Source organism: Triticum aestivum, chromosome 7D (genome assembly GCF_018294505.1).
Source record: "Triticum aestivum cultivar Chinese Spring chromosome 7D, IWGSC CS RefSeq v2.1, whole genome shotgun sequence".
NCBI classification, from domain to species: domain Eukaryota; kingdom Viridiplantae; phylum Streptophyta; class Magnoliopsida; order Poales; family Poaceae; genus Triticum; species Triticum aestivum.
The window spans coordinates 533,448,271-533,462,218 of record NC_057814.1 but is presented as its reverse complement, the minus strand read 5'-3'; the positions used below and the strand labels follow the sequence as shown (position 1 = coordinate 533,462,218).

The 13,948-nt window shown below is 39.6% G+C and overlaps 1 protein-coding gene across 1 annotated transcript; it reads right to left on the bottom strand.

The window, feature by feature from the left end:
• Positions 1–10,648: 10,648 nt before the first annotated feature.
• Positions 10,649–11,729, bottom strand: LOC123163982 (protein IRON-RELATED TRANSCRIPTION FACTOR 2). Its single transcript, XM_044581388.1, has 3 exons — positions 11,378–11,729; positions 10,917–11,255; positions 10,649–10,711 (listed from the first exon to the last, which is right to left on the bottom strand). The coding sequence occupies exons 1-3, from the start codon at positions 11,708–11,710 to the stop codon at positions 10,649–10,651; spliced, it is 735 nt and encodes a 244-aa protein (XP_044437323.1). The 5' UTR covers positions 11,711–11,729.
• Between the last annotated feature and the right edge of the window lie 2,219 nt (positions 11,730–13,948).

Below are 13,948 nucleotides of genomic sequence, written 5' to 3'. Positions count from 1 at the left end.
TTCCTATTATCACGTCCTACATTGTTGGTATAAAATCTCATCTGGTTTATATTCCATATCAAATATTTATGCCCCCCCCACAAAAAGGGAATGCTTATGTGTTGTACTTAATTACGCATATTTACATATTTTCATATGTGCATGGTACAAAAGGCAGAATATATTTTCTCTAAATTACTTATGTGATTAATATTGAATGTACAATTATGTAGATAAACATGCATATGTGATACCCTCCATGCATGTGTATCTCTAAAAGAATGCCACTGACCTATTTATTCCACTAGAACAAATGTTTTGGTGTAAGTGGTGGATCCAGCGATGGTGGTTTTTGCGTGGCGTTCCCTTCGTGGAAGGTGCCTTTGTTGAAATTCCCTCTTGTTACCCTATGGTTTCCATATCATTGTTAGTCCATACTCTTGTTTGCTGCAACTGTTCTTTTGATCACAATTTTTCTTTTTCCCTTTTGAAATAATTTGGCTGTGTGCATCCTCAGTGTAGTGTGTTTAAGATGTAAGTCAAGTCACAACAGATCAAATTGCAAAGTGGTGGCTCTCATGGGGGAGGAAATGGGTCAAAGGAGACCACAACGATGGAGGGAAGACCTGGTGGCAAATTGGGCTAATGTCGAACATGGCCTTCCGACCAATTTCATCGCACAAGTTGACACATCAACAATTTTGACAAATTTAGTGGCAGCCTTCGAATATCCATGGTGAGTAATGGCAGATTCATCATTTTCTTAATATTAATCATATGAGTATTCAACGTACAAAAAATTCCTTGATTGTACTTTTTATATACCTAATTTTTGTAAGTCATGCAGGTCTCATTTCTAAGAGAAGTATGGACGGTTTTTCATTATAGTTCAAACTGTGTGATGTGCTACAAATTCTCATAATATTGATCTGGTGGGTCGTATTTTCATTTGTAGATCACATTATTAGACATACATAATGGTGTCTAAACATATTGTATTCGCTAGATCTAGATAACCTTATCTAAACGAATCATACCTTTTAGTTCTATGTATCCATAACTAAACAAAACACATATGTCAGATCTTCATAATTGTACCTAAAGAGATCAGACAGTTAAATGTACATAACAGTACATAAACATATGACACATGTTAGATATATAAAATTGTACCTGCAATATCACATCTATTAGATCTACATAGAGTATACCTAAATAGATCGCATTGCTTGGATCTATATAAATGTTTCTAAATAGACCGCATCGATTAGATCTAGATAATTGTACTTACCTAGATAGCATAAGTTACATCTTCATAGTCGTATCTAAGATGGTCATAACAAATATATCTTCACATCCCCCAAAAAATCATAACCCATAGATCATCATTGTTGCACTTGGACAAATCTTACATGAAAAATGATTTTATGTTGGAAATATGCCCTAGAGGCAATAATATTGTATTATTATATTTCTATTATTCACAATTAAGAGTTTATATTTCATGCTACAACTGCTATGATCCTGGAATATGCGATTCAGTGGAAAACTCATATGCACGTGTGAAATGATAAATGGTTAAACAATAGGTTCCCGGTCTCGCCTCTAAGACTAGCTCAAGTGTTCTTGGTGATCACGTTTTCCGGTTCTTAGGATATCGTTAAGTGTAACGATAGTCCTAAAACAACATTGAGGGTATGATGTTAAAAGAACGATCATATATTGAATCGACCCAAACTTGTATGTTATACTTTGTGATTATATCGTCTGAAATCATTTGTTATAACATGGAGTGTTAGCATGTATTTTAGTTCCTCAGACCATGAGAGTGTCTCGGTCACTTCCTACTAGACGGTGTGCTTTGGAGTTGCTCAAACGTCATCTGTAACAAGGTGATCATAATGACAACTTTCAGGCTCATCGGAAAGTTTGACAAGTGACCGGATAGCTCGAGAGTGGGATTTTCTCCTTCGAGGATGGAGAGATATTCTTAGGGCCCTCTCAGCGTGACGACACCCATCATCGTTTGTCCAGACATAGGTGGGATGCTGGAACACATTAACGAGAAAGAAGAACAAAACTGGTAACGAGAGCAACGGTATAGTGAGCATGGTGATGACTTAGGAGGATACCAATGCACACCGGGTTTTGTAAAGTATCGCGAAGCAAAGGTAACATCACATGATAACCAAAGGTTCGCTCGAATATCATTCGTGTAATCGTAGGGACCGATATGGATGTCCACGGTTCCGCTATCGGTCATTGAACGAAGGGGTTCGTTCATGTCTATGATTTACCAAACCTATGGGGCTACAAGCTTAAGGTAATCACGATTTGCTGAGAGTTAGTAGTGCGGGAGTAATGAGAATATATTTGTGAAATTGTTTCATTAATATCCGGAATAGTTCCGAGAGGTTCCAGAAGCGTTTCGGGGTCATGGAAGGGTTTCGGTGAATATCGGGTATTACTGATTAGTATATATAGGTGGAAAATGTTTCCGGGGATGTTAAATTATATATATAATTCCCTAAAAATGTTAGAACAAATATATATATTCAATTTAATATCAATTGGCCTAATAAGGCCAAGAGGTGGAAGGCAACTTTGGCCACATGGGCCCAAGTAGGAAGGCACCCCCTTTCCTTTTGTGTAGGGAAGGGGGGGGGGAATTGGACAAGGGGAGGGAGTCCAACTCCCTCTCCCTAGGCCGGCACCCCAAGGGGGATTTTCCCCCCTTGGTGGCTGCCCTCTCCTCCTCCTTCAACCTATATACACTAGGGGATTTTGCTCTATTGGAGACACAAGTTTTGGAGCTTCCTCTAGTGGATCTAGTTCTAGTTTTAGTTGGTCCTAGTTGACTAATTAGAGCTAGCCCCAGCCACCTCTAATCCTCATAATTAGAAGCCCCGTTAATCTCCTCCCTCTAATTCTCCGGCGACAATTAGCTATGGACGGCAAAGCGCTGCTGGATCGCAAAAACCGTACGCTTGCAACCAAGTAGAGAGGACGTGCTTTTGGTCTTCAGTTCGAGGGATCATTCGAGGGCAGTTCGCGGGATCATCATCGATGTTCGAGGGACTCCAAGTATGATCTACACCGACTCGCCTACTTCCGCTGCACTCCGGAGTCAGTAATGATCGTTGATCCAAACCCGATATGCATCTTCATATTGTTCTTGGGTGTTCATACATCGATTTTTTTGTTTCCTACTATGTTTCCCAACAGTGGGATCACTGGCGGTTCTATGAGTAGATGCAAGTTTTGATCTAGATCACATGTGATTATGAGGGTGATGTTCTTTCTATGCTTCCCTCGAGTGTTGCTTCGGTTCAGTTAATTTACGGCATGGTGTCCCTTTTGACAAGGTTCTGACAATCGCTCGGCTCTAGTTGTCGACGATCTGCTAACAGTTACTTGGGCTTCACCATAGTCAAGAATAGTGAACCATCGCGTACAAAAAAGGGCGATGGAGATGTATGATCTTCTAGGGGTTCACGCGTATTAGACGAAGTTTAGTGTGGGGGTACGAGATTTTTAATTAAGTCTCTTGTTTCACACACCCCGAAAGTTAATCTAACAACAAGGATTATCACTTTATGGTGTGCACGTAGGTAGTTAGGTTTATCCGGAAACCCTAGAAGCCACATAATTAAAACTTGCCAAACCGATTAGAGGTCGTGTAACTTGGTTTTGTAGGGTTTGCATATGATTTGGTATAGCCTTCGTCATGATAATGAGTTTATGTATGAGATGGTTATATCTTGTAATGTTAAGTGGCATGCGTGTCACGGCTGGAGCCACGAGATTGCCAACTTAATGTAAATATCATAGAGATAGGTTAGAGGTGATGGTGGCATCAAGACATACAAGGAGGACCCTGACGAGGAGAAAGTGTACCAGGCGCGGGACGAGGAGCTATACTTTCGTGCCACAGCAGAATTTCAGATTTTGGTGACACGACAATGTATTCTTTAAATGGCCGCCACAACAACGTTTTCTGAGATTGCCGCCGCGGCAACGTTTTTTGAAACAGTTTCCACGACAACGAAATATTGGCCGTCACGCTGTTTCAACTAGAGATTGAAGATGATGATGGAGAACTCCCGGCGCCCAGGGCTATACCATATCATGCTATTATGAATTTCCTGAGATGTTTATCCCTTTGTTGTTTGCACCCTTTGATTGTGCAGTAGTTAATTATTAGGGTGATCTCTCACAGTAAATATCAATTTAAAAGGTGCTCTCCCCAGTGTTGCAACCTTCTATAACATGTAGCGTTTCGGAGTGTGTCATGTCCACATGAGTACAGATGGGATGTGAGGTGTAATATGAGGATGGTTAGGCCATGTATGCAGATAACACTCGGTTGTCTTGAAGTTCTAGCAGAATCTTTCTGAGCTCGGAGCACAAAACATCGAAAGATGAACAAGATGGAGATATGATCGGCAAAAATTTGCCCACCAGTCAAAATTCTCGTCATCAATGATGTCCACATCAGTGGCTGAGAACTAGACTTGGATCTTGAATCACTCACTATTAACTATGAGAGATATTAATTTGAGTGGGAGTGCATTTTAAATTAATCTTTGTCTTAATAAACTAGTGCAATATTATGTCTAAAATTATTTATGTGTTTATCGTTGTAGATTAAATGACTCGCAATATGTTCAACTTAGCCCCTATGATTGAGAAACAAAAGTTGGCTGCAAATGGTGGAAACTATGCGGATTGGATCCGGAACCTGAAATTTATTCTCAGGAGTGCTAAGAAGGAGTGTGTGCCGGATCAGCCCGGTGATGCTCCCTCAAAGGATGCACCACCAGAAGAAGTTGCTGCTTATGCTGCTCGTAGTGATGACTATCAGGTAGTCCTCATGTTAACTTGCATGGATCCTGAACTACATAAGCGTTTTGAATGATCCACCACTCAATTTATAATTGGGTCACTGGAAGTTATGTACAGGAAACAGGCAAGGACCGAACGGTTTGAATTAACCAAGGCCCTGATTGAGTGCAAGATGAAAGAGGGTTCCACAATGAGTGAGCATATCGTGAAACTTGCTGGCTATGTTGATAGACTTGCTTCATTGGAATTTGGAATTCCTCCAACACTTGGTACATATATTGTGCTTGCTTCAGTCCCCCCATCTTACGATGGTTTTATCATGAATTACAACATGATTAGGATGGAGAAAAGTGCAAACGAATTGTTTGCTATGCTCAAAATTGCGGAAGCTGGGATGTAGAAGAACAAAGAAGTGTTGATGGTCAACAAGACTACCCGTTTCAAGAAGAAGGGCAAGTCCAAGAAGAAATCTACTGGTGCCGATAAGACCGTCTCTCATAAGAAGAACAAGGGCAGAGCCACTAAAGAGACTGAATGTTTCTACTACAAACAGAAGCGTCGTTGGAAGTGTAACTGCAAGAAGTACTTAGCGGATAAGAAGAATGGTTCTTCCGGTAAAGGATAGAAGTTACACAAAGTTAATGTTGTTTTACTTGTTTCTGCATGTCACAAGTATTTGATACTAATCGATTGCTCTCATTTGCAATCCGATGCAGGGACTACAGAAAGCTCAAAAGTTGAGAAGAAATAAAGATGTGATGATAGTCAAGGATGGTGATGGGATCGCTACTCGAGACTGATGGAGTCTATCTTCAAGATTTATCTTAGGTTCGAATAATAGTTATTACATTCCAGGGTTGTGTAAGCCATTATGTTTTGGATTATGTGATGGATATTCTTATAAAGATTTGAAGAATAGTTGTTGAAGTGGTTATAAGTATATATTTGGATTTACCTCAGATTTTTATGGTTTATTGATGAATCCTGATTTGAAAATTCTATAACATTAATACTAAACGTCTTGAGAAGACTGATGAGCCCCACTTAAATGTGGCACTGCTTGGTTATATCAGGAAATAATCTTGATATAGACGAAGTATCGGACTATCTTGATTGAAAAATCAAGTAAAAGAATACATAGTGATGTATAAGGGCTGATGAATAACTCAGAGAGCGATGGATAATTATGCTTCATTAAAGATTAGGAAAATATGATTTACTTAATATAAAATCTGAACTATTTGAATAGTTCAAAGGAATTTCAGAATATATTATTTGAAGAGTTCAAATATTTTATAATGAAGATAAGGATCATTATGACAAAATATAAAGAGATTCTTCAACATTGAAGAAAATTATCCGAGTCATAAGTTTAGCAAAACACTCGAATAATTGTGGAATTATTACCAATCTGCTTTTATAAAATTTGGGGTATAATTGAAGCAACAAGATATACACTTAAGAGAGCACCACATATTAGTCTAGCTAATAGAAACCATATGAGTTATGAAGTTCATAAACCAGATAAACGCTGAACTGTAGGATATCTAAAAAACTTGATTTGGATTCCTTTCATTGAAATGTTCAAAAGGCAAAGTGTTTGTTACTTATGAACACTTTATCAAGAAAAAGTTTTCTTGTCAAAGAAATAAGTGGGAGGACGACATTACAACTTGAAAAGGATTATTGAATCTATAACGATTATAAGGAGGATTAACAAACCGGAAGTTGTTCTGATAGATTGTCTGCAAAATAAATCGTAAGTTACTACATCCGATGTAGAAACTTTAAAGCTTGTAAAAGGATTATGCAAATCAGAAATATCGTTGAAATTTTCTAAAATTTCACAATGAGATATTCATCTTGGAAGAAGATGAACTAGCACACTACATGGAAGCGATGGCGGCTCCCAGCTCAATGGAATGGCTCATAGCCATGCACACCGGAATTAAAATTCATATAAAATTAAGTTTAGAACTTAGTTGTTAATTTTCATACATAACAAGTTTAGAACTGGTTGATACTTCAAAGAGTATGAAGTAAATAAAATGGATATCAAAACAAGTTTCCTAAATAGGAAAGGATGTATGAATGATACAACTGAAAAAGTTTTAAAATCCTCAGGACACCGGATGAATGTGCAAACTTCAAATAAAGCTTTTTGAAGATTATAAGAAGTGAGCTCGTATTGAGATTTTGATCTTGTCAAAATGATTAAAGTACTTTGTGTATATATGAAACTCAGTGGCAGCTATATAGTATTTCTGATCTCATACGTATATGACATATTATGGAATGGAAGTAATATAAAACTTCAGAGCACAAACAAAATGGTTTTGAAACATGGTTTCCTCAAATTGTAAGGCAAAATATTGGGCATAAAGAATCTATTAAGATAGATCAAAATGTCTGATTGAGCTAAAATAAACTTTATATATTTTGACAAAGATTTAAATAGAGAAAATATGTTTTCACGCAATGTCATATAACTCGATGCTTATGTGAATCAATTGATAAGCAAGGATAGATGAATAAATTCATTTTGATAGTTATGATATATATATAAAAGGACCAAAGAGTTTTACTAAGTGTTAGTAACAGATATCAAGGATCTCAAAAGAAAAAAATGTATTATTTTGAGAATATGAAGTTAAAGTTTATTATTAAGAATATATGAATATCAACTTCATAATTGATATGATTGGGCTATGATAATTACTTAGAATTATTCTTGAACAATATTATTGATTCTATAACGATGAACATATGTGTTTTGAAAACACTAGATGTTTCAATATCGTCTGAATCGAGAAATGTCTTGATATAATTGGATGTTACAAAAGTTGTAAACCCATAAACATTATATTATGAATATGGATAATCAAGAAGAGTCTTGATATAAATGGGTGGATCCAAAGTATGGTATGAATATTATCAAGAAGAGTCTTGATATGGTTGATGAGATTTTAAGTGCAATGAGTTCAATAATATTTTATTCTGAATAAAATGTTATAGCTCACAGCAAGATGGATTAAGATCCTTAAAATCAGACAAGACTAACATAAATATCACAATGTTTTGAATATGTCAAAACTAATGACAAAAGGCTCTACCACAAGCAAATCATGAGCAACACCAGATAAACCATATGTGTTTTAAAGACTATGCAGCTAGATTACTGACTCTAGTGCAAGTGGGAGACTGTTGGAAATATGCCCTAAAGGCAATAATATTGTATTATTATATTCCCATTATTCTTAACTAAGAGTTTATATTTCATGCTATAACTGCTATGATCCTGAAATATGTGATTCAGTGAAAAACTCATATGCATGTGTGAAATGATAAATGGTTAAACAATAGGTTCCCGGTTTCGCCTCTAAGACTAGCTCAAGTGTTGTTGGTGATCATGTTTTCCGGATCTTAGAATATCATTAACTGTAATGATAGTCCTAAAACAACATTGAGGGTATGACGTTAGATGAACGATCATATTGAATCAACCCAAACTTATATGTTATACTTTGTGATTACATCGTCTGAAATCATTTGTTATAACACAGAGTGTTAGCATGTGTTTTAGTTCCTCAGACCATGAGCGTGTCTCGGTCACTTCCTACCAGACGGCGGGCTTTGTTGTTGCTCAAACGTCATCTATAACAAGGTGATCATAACGACAACTTTCAGGCTCATCGGAAAGTTTGACAAGTGACATGATAGCTCGAGAGTGGGATTTTCTCCTCCGACGATGGAGAGATATTCTTTGGGCCCTCTCGGTGTGATGGCATCCATCATCGTCTGGACAGACACAGGTGACTACGTCACAGGGATGCCGGAACACGTTAACGAGAAAGAAGAACAAAACCGATAACGGAAGCAACGGTATAGTGAGCATGGTGATGACCCAGGAGGATACAAATGCGCATCGGTTTTTGTATAGTATCGCGAAGCAAAGGGAACATCACATGATAACCAAAGATTCACTGGAATATCATTCTGTAATCATAGGGACCGATATGGATGTCCACGGTTTCTCTATCGGTCATTGAACGAAGTGGTTTCGTTCATGTCTATGATTTACCGAACCTACTAGGTCACGAGCTTAAGGTAATCACGATCTGCTGAGTGTTAGTAGTGACCTATATATATACTTGGGGATTTTGCTCTATTGGATACACAAGTTTTGGAGCTTCCTCTAGTGGATCTAGTTCTCGTTTTTAGTTGGTCCTAGTTGACTAATTAGAGCTAGCCCTAACCACCTCTAATCGTCATAATTAGAAGCCCCGTGTGGTTCTAATCTCCTCCTTGTAATTCTCCGGCGACGATTAGCTCTGAACGATGAAGCACTACTGGATCGCGAAGACTGTACACTTGCAATCAAGTAGAGAGGCCGTGATTTCGGTCTTCAGTTTGGATCGTTTGAGGGCGGTTCGCGGGATCATCATCTACGTTCGATGGACTCCAAGTACGATCTACACCGACTCGTCTACTTCCGCAGCACTCCGGAGTTGGTAATGATCGTTGATCCAAACCCGAGATGCATCTTCATATTGTTTCTGGGTGTTTGTATGGCGATATTTTTTTGTTTTCTACTACTTTTCCCAACATTTTAATCTAGTGCAAGGGGTGAATAAAAGATTGAAACATCATTAAAAAATTATAGCCAACACAATACTCATCTTACCATCTTGTCCCCTATAGATAATCAACAATATCAATTACATAGAAATTTTCTTAGGGGCAATAACACAAAATAAAATGGTTGATGATTATTAGGCACCAACATGAGTATCCACACACGAGCACATAAATGAGCATTGATTAATGGAACCTAAGGCTTGAGGGTGTCCAAAATGCACATGCGATCAAGAACCTTGCGAATGGCGTATAGTTATGAACAAATTGCAAATCGGCGTTTAGTTATAGACCAACACTAGAGACCATTGCAAAATTTGATTTAGGGGTGTAAATTGCAGGTTAGTTTGCTTTGTGCCCTCGCACCTTGATATCTGACTGTATAAATAAATTATCGAGGAAAAAATGAATCAATATCACTTCTGGAAAGAATGGTCGAATTACATCGAACGTGCCACACATTTTTCAGCTATGCGAAGTTTTAAAAGATTGCTTGCAAAAAGGGTAAATTATTATGTGCGCATAAGGAGGAAAAATAAAGTTGCTATATACACATAGAGAAAATTTAGAAGTGATAAAAATTGTTATATAGCTCAAATTGTCGACCCCATTGACAACATGCGTTCATGGTTATCTCCATATGGACGGAAGCTTCAAAACTAGATCTCACTTGGTAATATTTCAACAAAAAAAAGTTTGGACTCTTTTGTTACCATATAATAACACCCTAGTCGCCATCCTATTCTCTGACAAGTTACCACGTGGTACCTTTGGTACCAGTACATCCGCCTACTTTATAAATCTTTAGGTGCTAACTTATGCTTTAACACATTTTTAGAACCTTTCATTAGCACGTAATGACACACTAGTCACCAGCCTTTTGTAACAAGTTGTCACATGGTAATGTGGTACCACCACAATGCCAACTCCATAAACCACTGGATGGCGAAATGGTGGATTTTTGTTGTTGAAACATACACATATATGGGATATTCTATCTAAGCTCTCGTCGAGACAAGAGCCAATAGTCAAGACTTGTCGTAAATTGGGTTTGCAGTTGATAATTAAAACATTTTAGAGTTTCAAGATTCAATAGAATCTCGATGACACCAGGTTGTCTTCTCCTGATCTGCATGCATGCAAACTGCAAGTGGGTTCGCGGTGCTATGGAGCTGATGTTCATGTCCTATTAAAATCCTAGATTTTTGTAAAAGTGTTTCACATTTTCTTGTTGTCTCTTAGCAAACATCATCTATATTCATATACAAAAATAAAGGTTAAGTTTACAACTTTATAAACGTGCCAATGTCTAAAATACCGTGTATTAATGAGGAGGAGAGGGGGGGGGGGGGACAAGCGTAAATATATATATATATATATATATATATATATATATATGTATATATATATATATATATATATATATGTATATATATATATATATATGTATAACGTACCTCAAAGTGGAAGCTGTAAAATGTTCTATTGACCTCGGTGGAGAAAGTCGATGAACTGATGAGGTGAAGGCCTTCGTTCTCAAATACGTTTATGCACTTGGACAGAGGAAGACTTGCAGCCATGTTGCTCAGCAGTCTAACCTGGACCATGATTTCGTTGCCATCGAGAGGAGTGGCAGAAACAATACGGCATGTGTTGTCCTTGACGCGCTGCAGTCTTTCTCTGCATTTGGCTCTAGTGAGCTCCTGTTTCTTCTTCTCCAGATCCTCGACCTGCTTCTGCAGCTTGGGGATGTAGTCAAGGACCTGACAGACGGTCGTCGGAATGCTCAGCTTCTTCTGCATGCCGCACGAGATAGGGAGATACACATTGGTCATAATATGTAAATATTTCATCTTAATCGTTAGGGCTACTAGTACGTCCAAATTAGCTCGCATCAATGAGTGAAGGAATGATTTACTGTGTGATCTGCGTTGGGGATGAGTGAACGGAGAGTCGAGTAGAGCTGATTGAGCTGCGTCCGCCGGTCGCGCTCGTACGCGTTGTGGTTGAGCTTCTTGTGCGATCCCGAACCGGAACCAACCAATCCGGAGCCACCTGAGGTGGCCGCTTTCGCCGGTGCCGTTGCCGGTGCGGAGAACTCGTGGATGTCGAAGTCAAGGTCCAGGTCCGGTAACTGCAAAGACGGCAGCTCGTCGGTGAAACCGTTGTCTGCCTCTAACGGCGAGATCATGCAGCTCGGGACGGCGCCATCGTCGAACAGTTGATGCTCCATTAATTGCTGCAGATCCATTGAACTTTTTGTGGAGAGGTTAGAGAGGGAACCTAATCACGCCTAGTATTAGCTAGCAAGCTCCCTACGGGCTATATATGGCATTGAGGCATTATTCTGCGTGAATCTTCCCGAACGGGTTAGAGAGGTCCCTAATTGTTCTCTATTGAGATTGTAAATATTTTTTTTGCGGGAGATTGAGATTGTAAACATTAACTATCAGATCATGACATGTTTGATGGAGTTAGCTTGGGACAATTAGGTGGTCACATCCTAGTTATATCTATATGCAAATGATTGATGTCATCACATGCGTCAGTGTCATATACGACCGCACATAATTCATTTAGCTAAATATGTCTAAGTCCACATGTAATAAAGAAACATACATCTTACTCTCTCCTTCTAAGTTTGTAATAATAAGGCAGCCTCTAGGATTAAGCCTAGCTTAATTTTGACCAGACTTTAACTAACAAAATAAGTGTATATATGCATGCAAAATTATGCTATTCAATTTCGGTTGTTGGTCACTAATTATATCAAACTTCTGAGATTTGCGTTGAACATTGCAAAACTAAGGCATGTCATAACTGAAGTGTGATAGGGCCATACATACATGGAATTGATGTACGCAAGAGATTTGGGTCTAGGGACACATTCGCAAACTTAGAGCGTTTACAGCCGGACTTAGCAAATATGAGCACCTAAAAGCCCGCGGACGCGCCTGGTCAGTGATCGGGAGTGTCCGTTTTGAGTCCTTATTTGTTCATTCGCGCAGCCACACTTCTCATTTTCTTCCTCATATGATCAGGCACTTGCACATAATTGATGGAGATGAAGATAGAGAAAGAAAAGAATGAATAAAGAAAGAGAAAAGATGGTCCCGGATGGGGCCGCGTCCTACATGGCGGACTGACCGGGCTCGCCTGGGCGCGTCCGCGAGCCCTCATATCCTCCCTACATTTGTCCTCAATATGACGATTCGTGGACAGCCCGGACATATAGGAATGACGTGGGATCCGATTGGGTCACTTTTTCCTTCCCTCTCCTATCCGGTCACTGACCGGGCCGCGGGCGTACGAGAGAGGGTTTGAGGCGTCCGCTATAGATGCTCTTATACACCTTTCAGCTGAGTAATGTAGGGACTTTATGGCCAATTGAAAAGAGCAACATGGGTTCGGAGGTCGAGGGATGCAACTGGACAGGGTCGGTATGTCTGCGTCTGTCCACGGAATCATAATTAGAACAAGCATGATTATTCAAATAACAAAGATTAGTGCATTTTTGGCGGTGTGAACGGATAGGGACGGCACGGACGCGTCTGCCTGCATCTTTAGGTCGAGATGGAGGCCTCACAAGATTCCCAAACGAGTTACCAGTGGCAAACTGGGGTAATGGTCGCCACTAAAGATAAAACACCAAGAAAATGATTTCAGGCCGTACATATATACTTTTGAGTACAGGTTGCTCGTGAAATTCGACACTGCTAGCCTAATTGTGCATATACTATAAGAGATTAAGAGGTGTACTTAATCTGCACTATCGGATCTCTCCTGTGATTAGCTGCTGCTGCAACTTGCTTGGTCCATTAAGATTTGTCTATGCTAGTATAGTAGTTACGGCATTACTATATTACCGCACCACACGATCTCGAGGAAGGATTCCGGCTGCGCATATCTTAATCACACTGCGTACTGGCGCTGCGTCCCGTACTGCCGCGGTGTCGGGTGTCGACATGGTGACGCCACGCGCGCGCCTTGAACGTGGCGGGACGTGTCTGGCGCGTGCCCCGGATGGTTGGGATGACCGCGATTGGTCCCTCCTGGACGGCAGTGCCGCTGCTCGGACGGGTGCATCACTGACAGCTCCCGTACTATCATTTATAGAAAATTAAGGTAAAAAATCTCTTCAACAGTTCCCTTAAATCATCTATAATTTTAGAAGATTCCATAAACTAGGCCCTTTCTTTCCGCACATTTACAAGAAGATCATTTTCCCATCAAATTATGGTCACTTTACGGAACCGTTGTAGAAACATTTTTTGCCCCAACTTTCCATAAACGCCGGCGCTGCCTGCCGCCTCACTGCCGCGCCGCCCACCATCATGCCATCTCGCACCCGCGCCGCCGCCTGCCACCACACTGCCTCGCACGGCGGCCACCGCACCGCCTCGCGATGCCCCTTGCCGGCAATTATCTATTTTTTGTTTGGTTAAAAGTAAAAAATTATGGTAGCATAATGAGCCTGACTAATCAAGAC

Excerpts from the sequence above, each read along its gene's own strand:
- LOC123163982 (XM_044581388.1), bottom strand. The coding sequence starts at position 11,710 with ATGGATCTGCAGCAATTAATGGAGCATCAACTGTTCGACGATGGCGCC. Across the intron at positions 11,256-11,377 it reads TCCCCAACGCAGATCACACA|AAGAAGCTGAGCATTCCGAC; the intron begins GTAAATCATTCC and ends TGCGGCATGCAG. Across the intron at positions 10,712-10,916 it reads TTTACAGCTTCCACTTTGAG|ATGATGTTTGCTAAGAGACA; the intron begins GTACGTTATACA and ends ATATGAATATAG.